General features: G+C 39.9%; 2 protein-coding genes across 4 annotated transcripts; one reads left to right on the top strand and one right to left on the bottom strand.

The window, feature by feature from the left end:
• The first annotated feature begins 1,234 nt into the window (after positions 1–1,234).
• On the top strand, positions 1,235–17,956 carry stat2 (signal transducer and activator of transcription 2). 2 transcript variants are annotated; one of them, XM_061689221.1, is made up of 24 exons: positions 1,235–1,450; positions 2,109–2,240; positions 2,564–2,708; positions 2,915–3,010; positions 7,174–7,266; positions 7,379–7,457; positions 7,574–7,653; positions 7,737–7,888; positions 8,265–8,423; positions 8,513–8,602; positions 9,035–9,094; positions 9,188–9,208; positions 9,310–9,403; positions 9,826–9,876; positions 9,968–10,051; positions 10,185–10,283; positions 10,393–10,528; positions 12,049–12,101; positions 12,362–12,447; positions 12,530–12,666; positions 12,740–12,922; positions 13,029–13,083; positions 14,519–14,610; positions 15,695–17,956. In XM_061689221.1, exons 2-24 carry the CDS (start codon positions 2,110–2,112, stop codon positions 15,838–15,840), a joined length of 2,322 nt encoding a protein of 773 aa, XP_061545205.1. In that variant the 5' UTR covers positions 1,235–1,450; position 2,109; the 3' UTR covers positions 15,841–17,956. The 2 variants fall into 2 exon arrangements, with proteins under 2 accessions (XP_061545205.1, XP_061545206.1); XM_061689222.1 differs by lacking the exons at positions 12,740–12,922; positions 13,029–13,083; positions 14,519–14,610; positions 15,695–17,956 and having other exon boundaries at positions 12,508–12,590.
• gpr84 (G protein-coupled receptor 84) lies at positions 16,869–21,364 on the bottom strand. Of its 2 annotated transcripts, XM_061689224.1 has the most exons (3): positions 21,265–21,364; positions 19,961–20,123; positions 16,869–19,888 (listed from the first exon to the last, which is right to left on the bottom strand). In XM_061689224.1, the coding sequence occupies exons 2-3, from the start codon at positions 20,120–20,122 to the stop codon at positions 18,905–18,907; spliced, it is 1,146 nt and encodes a 381-aa protein (XP_061545208.1). In that variant the 5' UTR covers position 20,123; positions 21,265–21,364; the 3' UTR covers positions 16,869–18,904. The 2 variants fall into 2 exon arrangements, with proteins under 2 accessions (XP_061545208.1, XP_061545207.1); XM_061689223.1 differs by having other exon boundaries at positions 16,869–20,123.
• Positions 21,365–22,795: the final 1,431 nt, after the last annotated feature.

The following is a 22,795-nucleotide window of genomic DNA, read 5'->3' as shown; positions in this document are numbered from 1 at the left end:
ATAATTGAATTATTGACCACTGTTTTTAGTGGTGCAACACACTAAAGGATCCTGTATGGTGTAATAGTGGTATTTTACTGATCTGCTATGTATTTATTTATTTAATTTAATTTATTTTTTTAAAGGCCACACTCAGTATCACAGGGGCTGTCCACTGTTGCACGTCCAAAATGAATGTGCCTAAGAGACAACAGCAAGAGCCAGCTCGTGCGAGTTGCAGTAGCACTGCTGTCAGTGTCAACCGAGGAGGATGCAGTAGAGGAAGTGGAATGGAACATCACGTGCATATGAAAGCGGTCGAAATGGTAAACCATATGAAATGTAGACTAATGTTCTTTTCAATTACAGTAAATGTACGGCGATGATTTCCTTGTTAGATGCAAATTTAAGACGGATTTTAAGGGCTATATCTAACTCAGGAAATTAGAGAATTTTCTCAAATTCACTCTTTCATGGTTGATGATAAACATATTTAAAATGTTTGGAGTTCACGGATGTCGAGGACTCCATGAGTGGGTCTACCTTGGGTCCCAAATGACCAAATTATTTATGCTCCTGCCGTGCAACATGCAGTTATCATGGTCATCCTCAGTTTCTTAATAAGTTGCTCTAAAAGGCACTTAGAACATGTAGTTATGTTTTTAAAAAATGTGATTTAAATGTTTTCCAAGGCTATTTTTAACAGCACACCTGTATTGTAGATAAACTCTATAAAAGTGGGTCGAGCAGTTGAGAACCACAGCTGTATACTGAAAACAAACATCAAATGGTGCAGTTGTTAAAATCGCTAATGTTGACAACACACCCATGAATTATTAACCCATTTTTGAGGACGACGAAGCCAATCACTTCCACTCAGAGCTAGAATGGCACGGGGTCTTCCAATAGAATCTGTGAAGTAGTTTTACATGTCTCTTAACAATCGGAAGTGAAAACAAAAATCAACTTGTAGGCAATATGTTGGTGTATAGGTGTGGCAAATTTAATGTAACTGATAAAGGTTGCACGGCGTGCTTTCCGCAGGTTCAGTTTCATTACCGACTTCCTCGGAAATGTTCAACTCGAGTTTGTTTCGAGTCTGTTGATCACGCTTGATTGACGCGCTGCTTGACCAACCCTATGCGATGCTCTGACTGAGAATCAACCAATCAGCTGTTTGATTTCACGGTGGACGGAGACTGATGAAGCACTGAAGTCCATTGTGGCTCCTTGTAGGCGTATTTGTTTAGTGCTTCGGAACCAAAATGGCGTCGAGTTGAAGAGGTGTGGTAGGGACTCGTTTTTCAGGGAAAACGAGACCCAAGGAAATACATAACATTGTCACGCCTGCGTTATATTTACAGTCTGATGGAAACCGTTGGTCGCGTTCAAGCTGCTTATTACGGCGAGAAATTGGATATTAAATACACCGTTGTCGTGATAACCGATTGACATCACCTCATGAAGCAAGGTATGGACATGTGTGGAACAAGCGTTGCTATTCTCACCGACCTTGTATATACATGCTAGTTTACAGACACGCTGTCCACTTTGAGAAGACCTTTATTATATATCGTCAAAAGTTCGGTAGAGATTGCACTTACACCCCTTGACATTAGTGGGTTTCATGTCGTCATCACTGTTGTCATTTATCAGTTTTATCATAAATAACGTCATCATTTATCGGTCTCTGATTGGGTGGACACAGGAAGCCAAAATCGACAAGCAAAACAACCCTGTGGCAATCTGTGCGCATTTTAATACATTTACTACGGAGCGTCAGTTTTATGTGCATTTTTAAAGGTTTTATGCTTTTGTCATGTTATTAGGCCAATATTGATTCTGAACTGTTCAAGATGATCTAAGTCATGTGCAGTTTTAGTGTATGGTAATGAATGCTCGCTATAATTACGACGTAATAGTAATATTGGTATGAAGAGGTAGATTATGTTGGGTAAGGCCCAGGTACCAAATGCGTGGTGTGCCACTGCCATCAATGCTATCTGCGTCTATCAGTGTTTTGGAATGATGTGTGGGTTTTGAGACCTGACCACTTCAGTGACAAAAATGGAAAATAATACAGTACTCTCTAAGGCCCTGTCAGTCATGACTTTTCTCCTTGCCCTCAGGATGTCCCAGTGGGAGAGGCTGATGAAGCTCCCTACTGCGTTCACTCAGCAGTTACATGACCTCTATGACAGAGAGGGACTCCCCATGGATGTTCGCCATTACCTGTCTGCATGGATAGAATCACAGCAGTGGTAAAGCTCCAACGACATCGATGACACATACCGTACCGTTCTATTAGATAATTCAAGGGAAGGCAGGTTTATATGGAGAAAATGTGTGTGTGTGTGAACACTAAAGACACAAATGCAATGTTGTGGATACATCAAATCTTGTCATAACAACCCCTACATACTGAGCAATGAAAGTATTCCCCCCTGTGGCTGTGAGAATTGTTCACGTGAGAATGAATAATGCACCACATGCACGGATCCACATACAAATTGCTGATGATGTAAGCATTGAATTCTCCCTGCTTGTTATACACTGTTTTGTTATCATATGTGTTTCTTTCTAGGCAGCGAGCAGCAAACGACTACGACTTGGCCATGGTGTTATTCCAGGTCCTGCTTGAGAATCTAGATATCCAGTACAGTCGCTTTGTACAAGAAGAGTTCTTCTTAATGCAGCACAACATTCGACGCTATAAACAGAACTTTCAGGTCTGGTCTGAATGTTTGGAAAATGAAACCACAAATAATTCTGTCATGGATATACATTATTGACCAAAGTAATTAAAACCTACACAGTTCTGGTATTCAAAAGCATAATGAATGACTTGATGACATGATGTGCTGTTTCTGTGGCAAGACTGAAAATGAGCATTTACAGTATTTACATTGTCTCTGATCTGTGTGATTTCTCACAGCGATACCTGGAGAACCCTTGTTCCTTGGCAAACACAGTCTATTGGTTCCTAGAAAAAGAGAAAGAGATATTGAAGACTGCTGATCTGGCTGAGCAGGTTGGAGCAAATGTGTTTTTTTGTGTGTGTGTGGGACAAAAATCATGGCTACCAGACACAGTATGTTGAACACATTCTGTTGAAAATGAAAGACAATTAAAATCATCATCATATACTCTTTACTAACTACACAGGAATGATTTAACTGTCATACAACCATCGTATTAGAAAGGAAAGAACACTAAAATGAAGTAAAACTACACTTGGAAAATAATGGAGAAGGAACAGGAAGCTGTTTGTATGTGATACTGTCACCTTGTGGTGGTGGAGGCGGGAACGAAAGTCACAGGGAGCTGGCGGGAGCGGGAACTAAGCAAAGCAAATTAATTTATGTAGCGCATTTCATACACAAGGTAACGCAATGTTGCTTTACATGATTAAAAGCATTTAAAAACAAAGAAAAAACACCGTACAAACATTTAAAACAAAGAGAAAAAAAGAAAATAAAAGTACAATTAAAACAGCGTACCGTGCAAGAAATATAATTTAAAGGCGAAATACTCTAAAAAGCATGAGGAAAAAAGAAGAGATTTTAACCTGGAATTAAAAACATTCACACTTGGGGCTGACGTCACTTCTGTTGGCAACTTATTCCATTTGTGTCCAGCTTAATAGCTAAATGCTGCTTCACCATGTTTGCTTCGGACTCTGTGCTCAACTATTTCACCTGAATTTGTCAATCTCAGAGCCCTACTGGGTTTATATGCCATTAGCATTTCTTTCATGTATTCAGGACCTAAACCATTTTGTGATTGATAGACCAGTAGCAGAACTTTAAAATCTATTGTAAAGCTGAGTGGAAGCCTGTGTAAAGACTTTAGAATTGGAGTAAAAAGCTCTGACGTCCTTGTTCTGGTGAGAACCCGAGCTGCAGCATTCTGAATGAGCCTGCAGCTGTTGAATGCTCATTTTGGGGAATCCATTCAGAAGACCATTACAATAGTCAAGTCTACTTGAGATAAAAGCATGGATGAGCTTCTTCTGGTATGCTTGACACATACAAGACTTCACTTTGGATATGTTCTTCAAATGGTAGTAGGCAGTTTTAGTAATTGATTTGATATGACTGTTGAAAGTCGGGTCTGCATCTATCAGTCAGTACACCAAGGTTTTGGACTTGGTCTTTGGTTTTTAAAGAGCGTGACTCCAGGTATTTACTAACAGCAATCCTCTTTTCTTTATTGCCAACAACAATTATCTCAGATTTGTTGTGGTTTAATTGAAGAAAAAAATTGGCTCATCCAGTTATATATCTGCTTTAAACAGTGACACAACACCTCAATTGAACTGTAGTCATCCGGAGACACTGCTAGATATAATGTGTGTCATCTGCATAGCTATGATAGTCCAAATTAAAGTTCTGAAGAATTTGACCCAAGGGTAACATATACAGGCTGAACAGGAGGGTTCGAAGAACTGACCCTTGAGGCACCCCATAGGTCATTGCCATTCGATGAGATTGAACACTTCCAGTGGGGACAAAATAACTCCATTCCTCCAGGTAGGACCTGAACCATTTAAGGACTGTTCCATTCACTCCTACCCACTTTTCCAACCTGTTCAGCAGTATATTATGATCCTCCGTGTCAAAAGCTGCACTAAAATCCAACAAGACGTGAATTGACACCTTTCCAGAGTCGGTATTCAACCTTATCATTTAGCACTTTGATAAGAGCAAATTCTGTACTGTGATGAGTTCAGAAACCCGACTGAAATTTGTCAAAAAGTCTATTTATGTTCTAGAAATTGCTGAGTTGAAGTTAAAAATAACTTTCTCAACAATCTTTGCTATGAAAGTGAGATTTGACTAGGGGTCCATAGCTTGCTAACATGGAAGCGTCCAGCGTTCTTTTAAGTACTTTAAGAGCTTTAGGAAACTCTCCTGACTGAATTGAGAAATTGATTATTTGCTGTAAATCAGCTAGCACAGACTTCCCAATAGCTTTGAAAAAGTCAGATGGTATTGAGTCAAGACAGCTCGTTGATGGTTTCAGCCGCTGAACCGTTTTCTCTACAGTTTTTTGGTCAACTATCAAATTTTGACATGGTAATAGAGTTTTTCCTGGATAGCTTCAAATGTATTATCATTTTATCATTTTGGTGATTTGTGCTGATATTTAACCTGATGGATTGTATTTTTTCACTAAAATAACAAGCAAATTCATTGCATTTATCTGCTGTTAGGAGTTCTAGAGCTATCTGATGGGGGGGGGGGGGTTTGTGAGCTTGTCAACCACAGCTAACAGATTTGTATTGTTGAAGTTCTTACTGATGATTTCAGAAAAGTGTTGATGGCTAGCCCTGACTAACTCTTCGCCTCAAGATTGTCTTAGTTTTAATAGGAGTGACAGCATTCATGACATTTGAGATTTTCCAGGTGCAATTATCCAAAAGTTCATCAACTGTCTCAGCGTTCACAGTTTGTGGCACAGCAATGGTCTCCATAAACTTAAATGGAGGTACTCTCATTTATGTACCTTTTCTTAATAGACGTAGAAGTTGTCTGAACTTTTGGAAGAATTTGTAATACAAACAATACACACAAATGGTCAGAAATAGCCATATCCTTAATGTCAATTGATAGAATTTCAACATCGTGAGAGATGACCAGGTCTAAGATGTGACCCTGAGTGTGGGTTGGACTCTTAATATGTTGAGAGAGGTCAAATGTGTCTAGTATAGCAGAGAGTTCTTTCAATTGTTTTTTCATGTTATTGTCAACATGAATGTTAAAGCCTCCCGTTATGACGAATTAGTTGTAGTCAGTACAAATAACAGACAGCAGTTCTGGAAAAACAGCTTGGCAGGGATCATTTGTCCACACAAACTAATATTAGTGGAGTCGCACGCACCACGAGCCGTGTAGAAATAAATAAGTTGGCAAGGGAGGAGAAAAGAGTCTGTAGAAGACAGAGGATGGCCAAACCTATGGATCATTTCACACTTCACAAGGAAGATAAAGTGAAATGTGTACTACAACAGCATGTTTGTGTTAACCAACACAAGATAATGAATCCATGTTTGCTAATTTAATACAGCCTATCACTGTTTGTTGGAGTGTACTGTAATGCCCCCGCAAGTGGACAAGGATAGACACAGCCGCCGGTGCACTTTAAATCTCTTTATTGAACAAAGAAAACAAACACGTAATAAGCACATTCATACACGAGCTGCTGATGGCCACAACAAGGCAGTCACTCAACATGCAGACTGGCTAATGGGTTAGCTACTTAACAGCCAGACAACTGTACATTCTCAGGAGAGAAGGTTATGTTATGTTATTTGATTAATAATCCATCCATCCATCCATTTTCTGTACTGCTTCCCCTCACTGGCGCGGGCGTGCTGGAGCCTATCCCAGCTATCTTTGTGCGAGAGGCGGGGTACACCTTGAACTGGTCTCCAGCCACTCGCAGGGCACATATAAACAAACCGCCATTCGCACTCACATTCACACCTACAGGCAATTTAGAGTCTTCAATTAAACTACCATGCATGTTTTTGGGATGTGGGAGGAAACCGGAGTACCCGGAGAAAACCCACCCAGGCACCGGGAGCGCATGCAAACTCCACACAGGCAGGACCGGAATTTGAACCACGGTCCTCAAAAATTTGAACCAATTTGAACCACGGTCCTCAAAAGACGGTATAAATAATCAACATTAGTATAAAGAAGCTGCAATATATGGTATATACAGTATAAAAAGTATAAATTAAATGTGCAATATTGTACTGAGCGGCCAGACACTTTCCGATGTAACAATAAGTTCCGGTTCTATGGTTATCATAACATTTGACTCTTTTTCCACAACTGTTACGCTTTTGTAGTGGCATCACTACAACAACAAACATCCACAAAAAAAGACAATAAAACACACGAAAAATACACTTGTGGAGTTAATCCTTTTGAGGAACACTGACCTGAAGACTATATTTGCTGCCTTCTCACATGATGATTGATTGAATGAGTGAACTTTGTTTTGTTTGATTTTCAAGCCACATTTCCCCTGAACATTTTGCTGCATTTGACTCCACTGTACTTGAATACAGTCTGTTTCTTTAGAGTCAAATATTTTCTTCATTTATACTCCTTTGTCTACTGTGTCTATAAGGTAGGCTGTACATACTGTAAATCATCTTCTCCTCTTCCGCTGTCTTTTCAGGTGCGGGTTTTACAAGTAGAACAAGGAGGCTTTGAGACCAGCACCCAGTGTGACCTTGACCGTAGAATGGCCAGCCTTAAAAATGAAGTGCAGGTGGAGATATTGTTGATTTATTGTTTTGAATATCTGGATGAAATACGAGACAGGTCTTTTAGGGTGATTTCTTTTTTTTTTTTTCTTTTTTTAAAATGCGTGGTGCGTACAGTGTATGGAACATACTATGATGTGTCTGGAGGAGCAGCAAGATGAGTTTGATTTTAAGTACCAAACATACTTGCTAGAAGGTAAGCAAAGAGCAATGTTGTAATTATATTTGAAAGTTCTTTGAGGAAGAGGCACATTGTATTGTTATTATGTTTTGTTTGTCTTGTGTGGAAACTGTGATCCCACTTTGGAAAAGCCCCACTAACAGACAACCCTGCAAACCCACAACAAGCAAAACTTCAGTCACTTATCAACAAACTCAACGATCGCAGAAAGGTTGGAGTTTATGGATCTTTTAAACAATATTAGTCTCTCCTAGTCGAATTATTTCCTTTCTCATGTTTACATGTTGGATCTAGAACACGCTGTCTGGCCTTAATAAGCTCCTGGACAGAGCTGAGGACCTGATTGATGCTTTGGTGAACAAAGAGATAGTGCAATGGCAGAGGAGACAGCAAAAATGTTGCATCGGAGCTCCAGACAGAGTTTGTCTAGATCAGCTTGAGAAATGGTACGCTCATCTCCACATGACGCACATCACGTTAACCTTCTAAGATGCAATCAAAATATTATCAATTTAAATCTGAAAGTCGCTTATTTTAGTCCTTTGACAATGCTTTACATTGGCATTGTTTTTATTTGTCATATAGCTGATCTGTTACAGAAACATGCTGAAAACAAAGATGCAAGTTAAATATTTCCGAAAGGGTGTTACATGTTTTACCAATTCATATTGTCGAGTTTAGAAATTGCTCTAGCGAAAAGTGTGCTCTCAGAACACATTCGGTCGTGATTCGTACTAAACAATTGAAATACAACTGGTCTGTTGTATGGACCAATCTTTTTTTTCTACTGTCTGACACATGTGGACGTTCTTTCCCTTGTAGGTTCACGTGTGTTGCAGAAAGTCTCTTCCAGGTGCGTGAGTTCCTCAGTAAGCTGGAGGAGCTGGCTGGAAAGGTGACCTATGAAAGGGACCCCGTGAAGGCCCAGAAACCCTTTCTGCAAAGAAAGACCGAAAAACTCCTTTCAGATTTGCTCAAAAGGTCTCAAATAAACATTTGTTGTGCTAGAGTTCTCTCCTCTGAGTTCCTTTTTAAATCTTCACATTTTTTTTGGTCATAATTTCTTTAAGTTCCTTTGTGGTTGAGACTCAGCCATCCATGCCTCAGGGGAAAGGTCCTCTTGTTCTCCGCACAGGTGTGCAGTTCTTTGTGAAAACCAGGTCAGTGCCTCTGGTTTACACAACATAAATGTACTACTAGTATTAGTACTAGTACCACTAGTGCTAAGTGGCTTCCCACTGGTGGTACGTGAAGAATCACTGACATAAATGTTCAAACTGTAAATGATGTTACATTGGATTAAACTTTGTTTTAATCCAGTACAGTACATTTAAATGCAGTTCATTTGTATGTTTAAGTACAATAATTTGCATTTAAACTTTGTTTTCAAACATTTATGTCACTGTATTTGAATGTTGGTCATGCTGGTGGTACTTGAGATCTAAGTATTTTTTTTAGGTGGTATTTGGTGTAAAAAGTTTGAGATACACGTTTATTATTATTATTGTTATTATTTTATTATTTATTTTAATAAACTAGTGATGAAAAACCTTGCAGTGTTGCATGTTTTTCAAAATTCTAAAATCTTCCAGACTTCTCGTCAAGTTTCCTGAGCTGAATCAATCCATGAAAGTCAACGTATCAATGGACCGGTAAAATAGTTTCTTGTTTCTTAGCGCAGACTTGTCTGTTTTCTTGCGCTTGCATGTTTAATGCTTTTCTGTTTTCTGTCTTCTTTTAATCAGGGAGACCCCTCAGATAAAAGGGTAAATATTTTTCTTTGATTCTGTGCTTCCAAGTGACGTGGTAATGACGTTGTGGATCGTTTCCTGTGTATTTATTTTGATCAAGCCTGTTATGCTTGCAGATATCGTCATTTCAATGTCCTAGGAACCACAAGCAAAGCCTTGACCATGTCAGAGAGTCAGAGTGGTGGCATGGTGGCAGACTTAAGGCATCTCGTGAGTGCACTCGATTATAAATGGAATCCTCATGTGATCAAAATTAAGGATGGGCATTTGTCTACATTCTCTTGATTGACTTTGGGGAAAATAATCAATTATCAGGGAAACAAATGGGATGGGGGAATAGAACCCCTGTTTCCTTGCCATTGTCACATTGAGCAGGACGATGTCACCTGGAGGAGTTGTGCCATTAGTAGGGTTTTGTTTCTGGATAGATGAAAGCTTACCTTCGAGACACGTGTTGGTTGCAATGTCCATTTGATGAGCTATTGTCTCTCCTAAGGTCTTTCATGACATTCCTTGTTGCTGTCTTGGTCCTTGTTTGTTTTTAGTTTGATTGCATAAGAAGTGTTTTAAGTCTTTGTCAATTGTGCACATAGTTGTTGACAACCACTACAAGATACATTTGTTTTCTGTAGAATTTGAAGGAGCAGAAGTCAGGAGGGGGTGGTGGTAAAGGAGCCAATGATGTGAGTTGACCTGCTTAACAAGGAGAACACAACACACGTTTGTATCATTTAACAAGAGGGGTTTTAACCTTGTGTGCTATGTTGATGAAAGATTTGTCTGAGCGTGACAGAGGAGCTACACATCATCTACTTCAACACTGTTTTTTCACTGAAAGGAATGTCAGTTGAGTTGCAGGTAAAATATCTACCCCATATATAAATATCTTTCCATATAAAAAAAAACATTCCCTTTAAAGTGATCTGATTTGGGAATAGGCATGGCATGCTGAAGTTGTAAATAAAAATTGAATGCCTTTGACCATACCTAGGCCACTTCTCTACCGGTGGTTATCATCTCCAACTCCAGTCAGCAGCAGAGTGCCTGGGCATCTGTGCTCTGGTTTAACATGCTCAGCCAGGACACTAAAGTGAGACATCCCAAATCCTGCCAAACATTCATCTAAGCTATAATAAGATGTTCCGAGCCACCAGAAAACAAATATTCAAAATGTTGTTTCTTTTAATTATTTTCCATAGGATGTGATGTTCTTTGCAAACTCTCCAGTAGCCACTTGGCCACAGTTTGGAGAGCTGCTCAGTTGTCAGTTTCTGTCTGCCACCAAACGTGGTCTAAATGATGCACAGCTGGAAATGATCGCACACAGACTTTTTGGTAAGTTAATTTTCATGGCAAAAAAAGAGTTACCAATTTCACATGGTAATTACCGTAATTTCTTGTGCATAATGCGCCCCCATGTATAATACGCACCCCCAAAGTTGACCTCAAAATTCTGGAAAACCCTTCTACTTATGTATAATGCATTTTTACAATGCATGATTTTGCTTCTACCCATATGATCAAAAGATGAAGTATTATCTGTATGTTGTTGTTATTTTCAAATAATTATTCAGAAGTGAAGCACTTTATTTCAACACGTAATACTTTATTTTTATTTACTTGCTCTTATTTTTAAAGTTCACAGCCCTACATTTATTTAGTAAATGAGAAAACACACAGTTGTGCTCATATGTTTGATTGCCCAAGCAGAATTTGTAAGATGTGTAAACTTCTTTAAAGAAAACATGAAAGGCCAGGCGAAAAACATTTAATTTTATTTTAATGGGATTCAAATTAAATGGTCAAGCGTTTCAGAAAAGCAAAAGCATTATCATTAAACAAAACTAAACCATAAAGAAATTAATGATGATGGTTGTTCAGTCATCAGTCATATAAAAAAAACACATACCAATATTTCACAAATATTCTGCCAGGGTATGTAAACTTATGAGCACAACTGTACATATATGCAGTCATACGTACCCCTGTCATATTGGAATTAAAGTGTACGCTACACTTTTTTTTACAACCACTAGGTTTTGGTGGCACATGAGAATGAAAGTGTACACCTTGCTCATAAGATCAAGGGGGCGGTGGCATTTTGCAATGAAAGTATACAGCTTTTTCATAACCTCTAGATGGCGGCATGGATTTATAAAACGGGAAAGTTTTTCTCCATTTCCCCCTATACCTATGTATAATGCGCACCATTGGCTTTTGACAATTTTTTTTGGGGGGGAAAAGCGCATTATACACGAGTACATACAGTAGGCTATTGTTTACTGTCTCTTGTGATGTGACGTGATTCCCTCAAAATATTGATAAGGTAAAGCTAAGCTGTAAACGTTTTGTATAGCTTAAATTTGTTTCTACTGTTAGAGGTCAGGGTCAGACAAGCTTCGAAACATCAACCAGTGACATTTCACATTCATGACTTCTGTTCCTTATATCTATTTTTTAGATTACATTGTTTAAAAGTCGCGGCACGGTGGACGACTGGTTAGAGCGTCAGCCTCACAGTTCTGAGGACCCGGGTTCAATCGTTTGCATATCTGGTTATAGAAAACGCTTAATTTTCATTGTTGTTGCTGCGGGAGCCATTACCTTTTTCACACAGGCAGCTTTGAATAGGTTTTTCTTTAATAAATAAAATCACAATTTAAAAACAGCAATTTATGTTTACTTGGGTTATCTGTGTCTGATATCTATTTGTTTTATTATTATATTGTTAATTATCTTAATTAAACATTAAAGTGGGGAAGCTATGCAAAAAAGTTTGAATTTTAGGAGGCCAATACTTTTTCACGGCATTGTAGATAGATTTCTTGTACTTGATTCTTTTTTTGGCCATCCAGGAAAGCAACAGAACTACGACTTCTGTAGTGTAGCATGGTCCACATTTTCAAAGGTAAGAATTTTAACTCTTCCTATTTGTTGGTGTCATGACATTTGGTTAGCCAGCTGATCACCTTCTACACACTTTCATACAATTAACACTATAAATATATAGGGGCGAATAACAATAATATGCTTAGTTAATTGACACCTTATCACCAAATGATACTCATGTCTCCTTTCCTGACAATCTTTACACTTGAATCAATGTGTTGCATACATACCTGTGTGTACAAAGATGCAAGATGACCTGTTTGGCCTGTCCTGGTATAGGAAAACAGCCCTGACACATTCTGGGTGTGGTTTGACAGTATTGTGGTGATGGTGAAAACGTATCTTGAAAACATGTGGAGAGATGGGTAAGTATCGGACCCTGGACACAGGCTTGATATAATTTGAGCCATTCATTTTTCAATTAGTTTCAACTCATCTATATTGTAGCCTCATCATGGGCTTTGTGAGCAAATGCAAAGAGAAGATCCTCCTGAAGAAAAAACAAAGAGGAACCTTCTTAATACGATTCAGTGAAAGTGTTATTGGAGGGATCACCTTCTCCTGGGTGGAAAATACTGCAACTGGTGAGTGTGGTTCATTTGGGAACCATGATTTTCAGCTATGGCATAATAACTTTTGTCTATATGCCATCTATAGGTGATCCCGAAGTAAAGACAATCCAGCCATTCACCAAAAATGACCTCTCTCAGATTCCCTTCCATGAAATTATCAGGCATTTCCTCATCTTAAAAGATGTCCCACAAAATCCCTTACTTTATTTATATCCCAACACTCCCAAAGACGAGGCTTTTGGAAAATATTACGCTGATAAGAGTGGAAGTAAGAAAAGCTGTTTTTAATTTGTTTTTTATAACAGTACTTTTTCTTGTCACTGCGATATTTGTAGTCAGATTTTACAATAGTCTCTAACCTTCTTCTTTTTTAGATGACTCTCCTTACTTGAAGTACATCCGAACCAGGCTAGTGTTTGTTTTAAAGGGGTAAGTTTAATACAGTATTTATATTTTGCTGAATTGTCTAACTTGAACTTATATGAACCCCCAGGGAGCAGCATTGAACCACAAAGATTTACGTATTTCAGGTTTTGAATCGTGACTGAAAGAATGTCATGACATATACAAATTGGGTTGGTAAAATTAGTTTCTTTCTTCTGGCACTGTGTTATAACATTCAGATTATATGGGAAGACTTCTTGGTTCTTACTTGGTTCTATGAGAGGAGGCACACTCCTCTTATGACTTAGTATTGTCTCTTGCGAAACAAAGTGCAGTAACATGCTATGGCCAACATACTACGCAGGCTTTTTTCACAATTTATAACAGTTCCCAGGTGTCTCAAGAACATGAATGCCCAAAGGTTCAAGAAGCATAGCATACTTCTATCCATCCATCCATTTTCTACACCGCCTATCCTCACTAGGGTCGGGGGATCCTATCCCAGCTATGTTCGGGCGAGAGGCAGGGTACACCCTGAACTGGTCGCCAGCCAATCGCAGGGCACATGTAAACAAACAACCATTCGCACTCACATTCACACCTCTGGGCAATTTAGAGTCTTCAATCAACCTATGATGCATATTTTTGGGATGTGGGAGGGAACCGGAGTACCTGGAGAAAATCCACACAGGCACGCGGAGAACGTGCAAACTCCACACAGGCAAAGCCAGATTTGAACCCGGGTCTTCAGAACAGCGAAGCAGATGTGCTAACCAGTGGTCCACCGTGCCGCCCCATAGCATAATTTACACACCTTATTTCTTGTCTCTCTGAAATTAACCTCTTATTCAGGGCCAGCCCTGTCTCATGCAAGTGAGTGACTTCATATGTACATCGCCCCATATGTATTGGGGAAAAGAAAGCACACAATAAAAGCATTTTTACTGTGGCAGCGCTCCATACTTCATTTGTATTTGCGTATTACACAACAGTGGGGCAGAAGTGCAGAAGGGGTTGCTCACAGGCACATTTTCAGAAATAGATTAAAATATTGACTTAGTTGTTTAATTTCACACTTGATGGGTGGACAGGCACTCGAAGAATCCAAATGCAGAGATCCAGAGGCGGGGTACACCCTGAACTGGTCGCCAGCCAATCGCAGGGCACATGTAAACAAACAACCATTCGCACTCACATTCACACCTACGGGCAATTTAGAGTCTTCAATCAACCGACCATGCATGTTTTTGGGATGTGGGAGTAAACCGTAGTGCCCGGAGAAAACCCACGCGGGCGCGGAGAGAACACGCAAACTCCACACAGGCGGGGCCGGGATTTGAACCCCGGTCCTCAGAACTGGAAGGCAGACGCTCTAAGCAGCCCGCCACCGTACCGCCCAGTCGGCCACCATGCCGCCAAAATTATATCATGTGATAATTCATTATCATTATATAGTGACACTTTGTAATTGGTCATGTAGGGACACACAGGAGGCTGTACCACACATGACCACAGATGTGGAAGAGGGAGAAGTCCTGCAGCCAATGAATGACCCATGTGGTGAGGCTGCTGGTGAGTGATGGCTCTCTTTGTTGTTACATCTACAGTCATCCCCTGCATTGTCGCGGTTCGCTTTTCACAAATTCACTTTTTTTTTCTGTGGAACCTATCCTCAGCTATTTGCTGAAACATTCACCTATTCATTGGTTTCGTGCTCTTTCTGAAATGCCACAAGATGCTGACAAAGCCCTGTCTGATTAGCAATTGGTGTCAAGGAAATATGTTGGAAATGATCCATCTCGACTGAGAGAGAAACTGTTGGGGAGGAGCTAAGTTTAGCCTGGGTTGTCAGTGGAAGTTACGGAGAGTCTTCGCTTCATGTGCTTGATGTGCACTTCCGGTGCATTTTTTTTTCAAACCAAATAATCAAATTATTTTTTAAAATAAATAATATAATAAATAATCAAATTATTTTTTTGAAGTTTGTAAGATGAGTTTGAAATGATATTCAAAGTGGTTCAGGATCATAATTAGTGGTATACAGTTTAAAACTATGAATGAATTCTAAACTTTTTTTGGGGGGAATCAAATACTTGTGGTATTTCGCTATTCGCGACAGGGCTCTTTCCCTCGCAACTTGCGGGGATTACTGTACATGGAAAAAAGCTTTTAATTTCAAACTAATCAGTGTCCCCTCAGTATTAAATCGTTTCCTGACTTTTTCTAGGCTTGTGGTGTGTGATGTTTGATCCTTTGAAACCGCACGTCAATGAAAATAAACGCACCTCTCATTTACATGCACTCACATATATTAAGGCCACTTTTGAAAAATTTCAAAAGGCCCATAGGCAAACTTTTGTGGCAAAAATATTGCACCAGTATTGCCATAACTATCCATTCTAAGTTTATGTAATCTCTGGACCTCACCTATGTACTGTACTTTCACTGATGCTGCATTGATGCTTTGCCTCATTTATTTAATCAAATATTTTCAAAGACCACAATTGAAACGTGTTGTGGCCATGTGTAAAACAATATCATGAAGTATTATTTTGGAATGTGGTTCCATGGTTTAAAAAACATATATTTCATACAAGAAAATGTTTATTCTGCCTGCATCAGTTTAACTGTCTTCCTTTCATTTCTTTGCTCTCAGGGCAAATCGAAGATTCCCTGGAGCCTCATCTGGTTAATTATTGTGTTGACCCCATGCTGTGTGACACTGTTGCAATCTCGGGAGAGGATCTGATGTATCCCCCTAACTCTAACCACTTTTTTGACTCTGAAATCTTCATAGAATGAACCCTTGCTTCCTTGAGTCATCCTGCCAAAGTGTTCAAACATCAGTTCATGTCAGGTGTTCTGGTCCTCTGCAACTCCCCCGTTACTCACTGTTTATTATTACTAGAAGAAACTCAAACAATTGTTTCCCACCGTTGTTTGGACCTTGTGTTTTTAAAAAGCAGACATTCAAGAAATAAAGGGTAGGTTTGAAAATGGTGGAAATGGGGTGTCTGAATACATACTGTATATTTGTTAGAACTTGCACTTATAACGCTGGGCTTATTGCCAGTTAAGAATGCCACATTGCAGGTGCTGTAACTGATTTATTGGAAAGCTTTGTGGTAGAATTACAATATTTTTTACTAACACAGTGGGAAGTTAGGTCTAATTTAATCTATTTTATACCTACTCATCAGTATGCAAACTGTCAACTACTAATTTGTAATTACATGTGATTATTTTTTCCATCGTCAATGTTGTAGAGGGCTTGTCCTTATTAAGGTCGTGAATTGAACCTATCCCAGGTGACCTTTGGCAAGAGGGTACACCCTGGGTCACCTGCCAATCGCAGGGCACATATACAGTAGACAAACAACCATTCACCCCTATGGACAGTTTAGAGTCTTATAGTAACCTAACATCCCAGAAAACCCACGCAAGCATGGAGAGAACATGTGGTCTTGAACTGACATTGAGATTCCAACATGGACGGTACATGGACCACTTGACCGTGAGGCAGACATGGCACGACATCAATATTTTTTGTAGTATTTTACATACTATCAAACAACATATCTATGTGAAAAGAGCAGATAATATTCGGTAATCAAAACAGGAAAGCGTTTCGAACATCTGTTAGAGTGTTCCCATTTATGTTGCGCACTGTAGGGTGAAGTAAGGAACTAATTTCTAATTAGTTTCTCGGAACCAATGTTCTCCAGACATTGTCTGGAAATCACTACTTGGTAGCACACCAATTACTAAAAAGGAAAAAAAAATGTTGATTGACTTTACCGGTGGCTGAAATCATTCCATGGGACGTAAACCATGTTACTCCTTTCTTTTTAATGTTGGACGTATAATAGAAAATATACAGAAAATACAAAACACGTAAAACATGAAAAGCATATAAATACATTTTGTTCAATATGCACGTGAAATATTGCAAGAAACTACTGTTGGGGAAGGTCTTAAATGGTCTAAAGATGGAGTTTGAATCTCAGCTCAATTTAAGGCTTAGTTATTCATCTCGAATGTTATTGCGTGTTGTTTAAGAATGACTTCTAATATTTGTGCTGGGCACATAATTGTCACCCACGTCAGTCAGGGTTCTACCGTTATTGATAGTTTCCATGCGAGTCAGAAGTTCCTCAATATGAAACAGTCTGAAACTTATCATCTTGTTCCAGACGGGAAATTCCTGCTGATTCTGCAACATAGTGTTGTTTTTTTTGTCATAACGTGACACATATGTTGTAACAATGGAATATGTATTACAAAATAAGAGTTTGTTACATACTTCACTTAAATCTACCAAACACTATGCATTTAATGGAGTCACCAAACAGTAAAAAGCTTGAATCTGGCTAGACCAATAAATGCAAGGACAAGGAGCATGATGAAAGAAAGTAAAGAAATTGACTTGAGCATCTGTTTTGACTTTAATTGACTTTAATCTGTTCGCTCCTTTTCTCAACTGCTTCCCGCCAATTCCACTTATTTAGAATAGTTGCTGGTAACTTTTCTGTCACATTTCTTTACAGGAGGGGTCACTAACCTTTAAAAAACTAATTAATTAATGAGAAGAGCCATTAGTTTGATACAGCACACATTTACTGCTGTCACAAAAAACGATATTTCAACTCCAAACTACATGTTTTCTCCTTCAAAGTAATACTGGAGTCTAACGCACTTTCCCAACCTTCTCTTGTCACACCTTTACGCACTCCTGGAAAGATTTTTCTGTGATCCTCCACAGCTTCAAAAATGCAGGTCAGCTGATTAGGAAACTATCTCCAGCATGATCATGTTCTTCTCGGCTAGGAAATGTGGGATGCTCAGGGTATTGTGAGCAGGTATCGGTATTGGATCGATCCGATTTGAGCAATAATCATAATTTACTTGTTTTGTAGGATTGGATGTTAAAAAAGGCTTAATCAAGTGATCAGCAACAGTAAGTGTAAGAAAAACTGACCCATTTATTATTAACCAATGGGATACATAAAGTAACGGCTGTGCACGTCTTGACCTCTGAGGGGCAGTGTGGTACACGCAATGAGATACACACTTGCAGTAACAAAGAAAGTAGAAGTCACCATCGAATATTGTTTTTACAACTTGTTTTTCACAGAGTGAATAATATGTGCCAGAGAGTATTGTTATATTGCCCGTTTGTGTGTTTATACAGCATTTTCGTATTATTTCGTATTATTTTGAACATATTTTGAACATGCAACATGTGTCATTCTTTTGTTATGTCGATTAGGTTTAACAGTGAACTTCAATTGGAGTATCAATAAACGACTTTAAAAGGGGACATATTTTGCCAAACCAACTTTTTTCTAATTTTTGGTATATAATATTGTCTCTATGGTGCCTCAGTAAACGTGAAATATGAATTAAAATCGTCCACGCATTCTTGAGATGCGGAGGTTTTTAAGCCGAGAGGCCTGAAATCAGGCCATTCGAATTTTTCAAGCTTATCTATCGTCCCTTTCCGCTCCCGAGCCAGCGCAGCTAAAATAAACGCGTGTGCCCTCACAAGTGGAGCTTCTACACAGAGGCAACCAATCAGAGGAAAGGGGGCGGTCTCAGCCAAATATGGACAAAGCGGATGCAAAACAGGGTCAAACAGAAGAGGGGCCTTTTCTGGACACTCGTATAACAAAACCAAGGCGTTTATTTAAATGAAATTGACACTACTGGTGAGCTATAATTAGAATGGGCCTGTGAACTACTCATGTGGTCTTTGGGGGCTAACTGATGCCTGCGGGCAGAATGTTGGTGATCTCGGCTTTACAGTCTACATATTACTGTAATGGCATTTGTTTCAGCACTTAGAAATGTTATATATTAAGGGAATTTAGGATTTCTTCATACAGAGGTATGTAAAGGGTGTCGCCGCCCTCGTGAGCAGCAGTTGGTAGGCCCTTCGGAATTGTCGGTTCATGACAGCGTAGAGCACCGGGTTGATGCAGCTGTTGAGCCAGGTGAGGTTTGCACAGAACATGTGCAGCACCTGCGGGGCACGGCCATGCTTATCGGCAATGTTGAGTAACAGGAAGGGGACAAAGCAACATACAAAACACAGGAAAACCGCAAAACACATGCGCGTCACACGCTTAAATTCTGTATCTTCTCCTGAGGCCGCTGTGTGGGATGCTACAGTGGCGGGCACAGGCGGACTTGAATGTGACTTAGTGACAATATCAGGATTTGACTTGCTTTCTCCCAATTGATTTGCTGGCTCGTCCTGTGTTTTTGGGGATGCATTGTCACCGTTGACATCCTCTTTACTCTGCACGAATTTGTCCTGATTGCTCAGCACACTGCTCACAGTGGCCATCCCACTTTCAACACCACTGTCATCAGTGCCTGGTGCTGAAAGGGCCGGTTTCCTCTTGGAAGACCGCCGGCTGAGCCTATAACGGAGCAGGGCCTTTGACGCAACCCGGACGCGACAGTAAATGAGGAGGTAGAATGTGCCGACACAGGCCAGTCCAATGAAGAAGTAGAAAAAGAGCAAGATAGTGGTGTAGGGGCGACCCCTGGTTCGATGGAAGCTGCACGTGCAAACCTGAGGCACAAACACATAAACGGACCAGAGTGGGCTGAAGCTGGCCAGGCCGAGCGCCCATGTTGACAGCAGGAGGGAAACGAGCCCACAGTCTGAAAAAACACGGTCAAACAAGGCCCTTTTTGCAACCAGGAGGTATCGACTCACAGCTACAAGGCAGAGGGTGATAATGGAGACAGAGTTGGACAGGAACAGGAGCAGGCCAAAGGTCCTGCACCAGAGCTTGCCGCTGCGCCATCTGAGGTGCAGATAGGAATCAACGGAGATTGGCTGCAGTATGGTGCAGTAGAGGAGATCAGCTACAGCCAGGTTGACAATTAGCACATTGAAGCGGGTCCTCACTTGTGAGTCTAAGGCAAAAGCTAGAATGGTCATCAGGTTCCCCACCGTGCCTGTGATTGTGACTGTGCAACCCCACAGCACAGCAAAGTAGCGGTAGGCTTCTACTGAAGCACTGTAGCAGGAGAAGTCATCCTCTGGTTGGTTGGTGACGTTCAGCAACATCCTGTCAAATGATGGTACATCAGCTTTTGTAATTTCAAAGAAAGTGAAATTCTCACAAACTCAAATAGTGAAGAAAACCAGCATTTCTCAACCTATATTGAGCAATGAGAAACAATCTAACGGCACACCAACCCCCAAAAAAAAAATTTCCCAAAAATTGGATCCACAAGTGAATTATACCTTATTCCATTTAGTGGAAGAACATTTAATTGTTGTGCATGTCACTATATGGCATACGTAAATGAACAGATACATTATTTGTAGTAAATAAATTATTTTTGGCCTGTTAAGTGAAACTGGACAAGTTCCAGCACTTGATGAATTTCAGCACATTACTGGTTCGGAATAACTGGTCATGCAGTAACACACACTTTTTACAGATAGCAATTGTTTACTGTTTGTGGTCAAATTATTAATTTCATGTGCATTCTCTGGTAATAGTTTTAAGTTTGAGGTGTGAATTTGTTCCCCTTCACTTATTTTTTATTTGTTTATTTAACGAATCATTCTTCCTCTACTAAAAGAGGAACACATTAACAGTACAGCATGGCCACGTCAACAATGTAATTTGCCAAATGAAAATTGAAAAATACAATGTAACTTTTTTCTACATCACTGGTTTGTGTGTTGATAATTGTACAATAAATGAATTGAACAATTGGCTTGGATGATGCTTCACCACGTGACTTTTGAGAAGCTTCTATCATGCATTTGCTTTTCATTTTAATGATGCAAAAGTTGAGGCCGAGGAGACATGCACTCAACGTCTGTCTGCAAATCAAGTGAACAAACAATGCTGAGTATTTCTGTGGCACCGATACACCATCTCATTATCTCACTGTTTCTACCTCCAATCTAATTCTTTTGAATTCTACACCCACACACACACACACACACACACACACACACATATAAACATATAACATTACATATAACATAAAGTTCCAGCAATAAGAGTTAAGAGGCATAGACATTGAAATAAGTCAAAGGCTCAAAGAGTTAGGTTTATTTTTATAGATTTTTGATGAATATGGAATATTACTCAAGCGGAAACACTTTAGACAGGGTGTAATAAATTACCTGTAAAATTTTAGCTAAAACAGGACATTAAAACAAAAGGCGATTTTCAAATACCTTCTTACCTCAAAGCGAAATATTTCTGCCACGTGTTTGAAAATCTGACACAAAGCTATGTTTCTCTTTGCTCTGACATGCTCCTCTGTTTGGCACCCTGTCACCATTTCAATTTATGCGTGTTTTGTATGTTGCTAAAGTGCCCCTGGCATGATGTAATTGTTTGAGGTAGGGGTTTTCCACCTTCTGTCATGTCAAATTCAGGAAGAGACTATGTTGCACATGTCCACTTCCCTTCGAAGTAAGTAAAGGATGTTGTGTTTTTGATCACATATTTAATGAAATGGTTACTATGTCCTGATTAGATCATGTTGTCCCTTTCAGACCCAGATGTGTTTTTACCACAGTGACCTGGGTACAGCAGAGGAAAGAGATGTTGCACACAGCAATCAGGTATTGTCTCACAAATACATTTTGCAGCGGCTTTCCAAAGCAAGAGAAGACCCTTGGCTCATGAATCGGGTGTGCTGCTGAGTTCAAAAGACGAGCACATTCAATGAAGAAAAGCGCCTGCTTTTTCTTCCAGCTTGTCCCGTTAGGTTGCCACAGCGTGCCATCCTTTTCCATGTCAGCCAAGCTCACCTCTTAACTCTCTAACACCCACTGCCCTCATGTCTTCCCTCACAACATCTATCAACCCTCTCTTCTCAAGCTTTCTTATATGGCACCCGGGTTCAAATCCGGCCTCGTCTGTGTGGAGTTTGCATGTTCTCCCCGTTTTTTCCGGGCACTCGGTTTCCTCCCACATCCCAAAAACATGCATGGTAGGTTATTTGAAGACTCTAAATTGCCCGTAGGTGTGAATGTGAGTGCGAATGGCGGTTTGTTTCTATGTGCCCCGTGATTGCCTGGTGAGCAACTCAGAGTGTACCCCGCCTCTCGCCCGAAGATAGGCTCCAGCACGTGAAGATACGCGGTTCGGAAAATGGATGGATGGATGGATAGATTTCTGAACGTTTTCCGAAAGCAAGAAAAAACACAAATTCAACAAACAAAAAGAGTCCTGTTGCCTCGGCTTAACCTTTGCAGATTACCTTGACATGGATCACTGACAATCCACACAGACATAAAGAAAAAACAGAATATTTAGCAAGCACATTGGTATGTTTTATTGATACTGCGACAGTAAGTGACGTAAAATGACTTGAGCAATTATGCTATCAATGGTATTGCGCTGGCGTCCGAAAGAATACAAAAATACTGGTCGTGGTCTGTCAGCATTGCAGACATTAAACCAGATTGACCATGGATCCACATGAGACCTTGACTTGGTCCGCATCTGGAACACGGGACGCCCTTTACGGCTTCAGTCGTTAGATATTTTAAGGGTGGAAGATACACACGGACCCTTTTGGGATTCTCAGGTTCCACTAGTGGTCTGCTGACCACACTTTGAGAAATCCTGCTTTAAAACAGGCCCCACCTTAGGTTGATATAGTTTTATTGGAGAAGCATCTATGTATGGGAAGTTGAGAGTCCGGTATTCACCATGTTTGATTTTAGACTCTGGTCACAATCAAATACAAGACTGCAAAACTA

The sequence above is a fragment of the Phycodurus eques genome, chromosome 10, assembly GCF_024500275.1.
Source record: "Phycodurus eques isolate BA_2022a chromosome 10, UOR_Pequ_1.1, whole genome shotgun sequence".
In the NCBI taxonomy this organism is placed as follows: Eukaryota; Metazoa; Chordata; class Actinopteri; order Syngnathiformes; family Syngnathidae; genus Phycodurus; species Phycodurus eques.
Note: the sequence above shows the minus strand (reverse complement) of the source record. Positions and strands in the feature narration are given on the sequence as shown.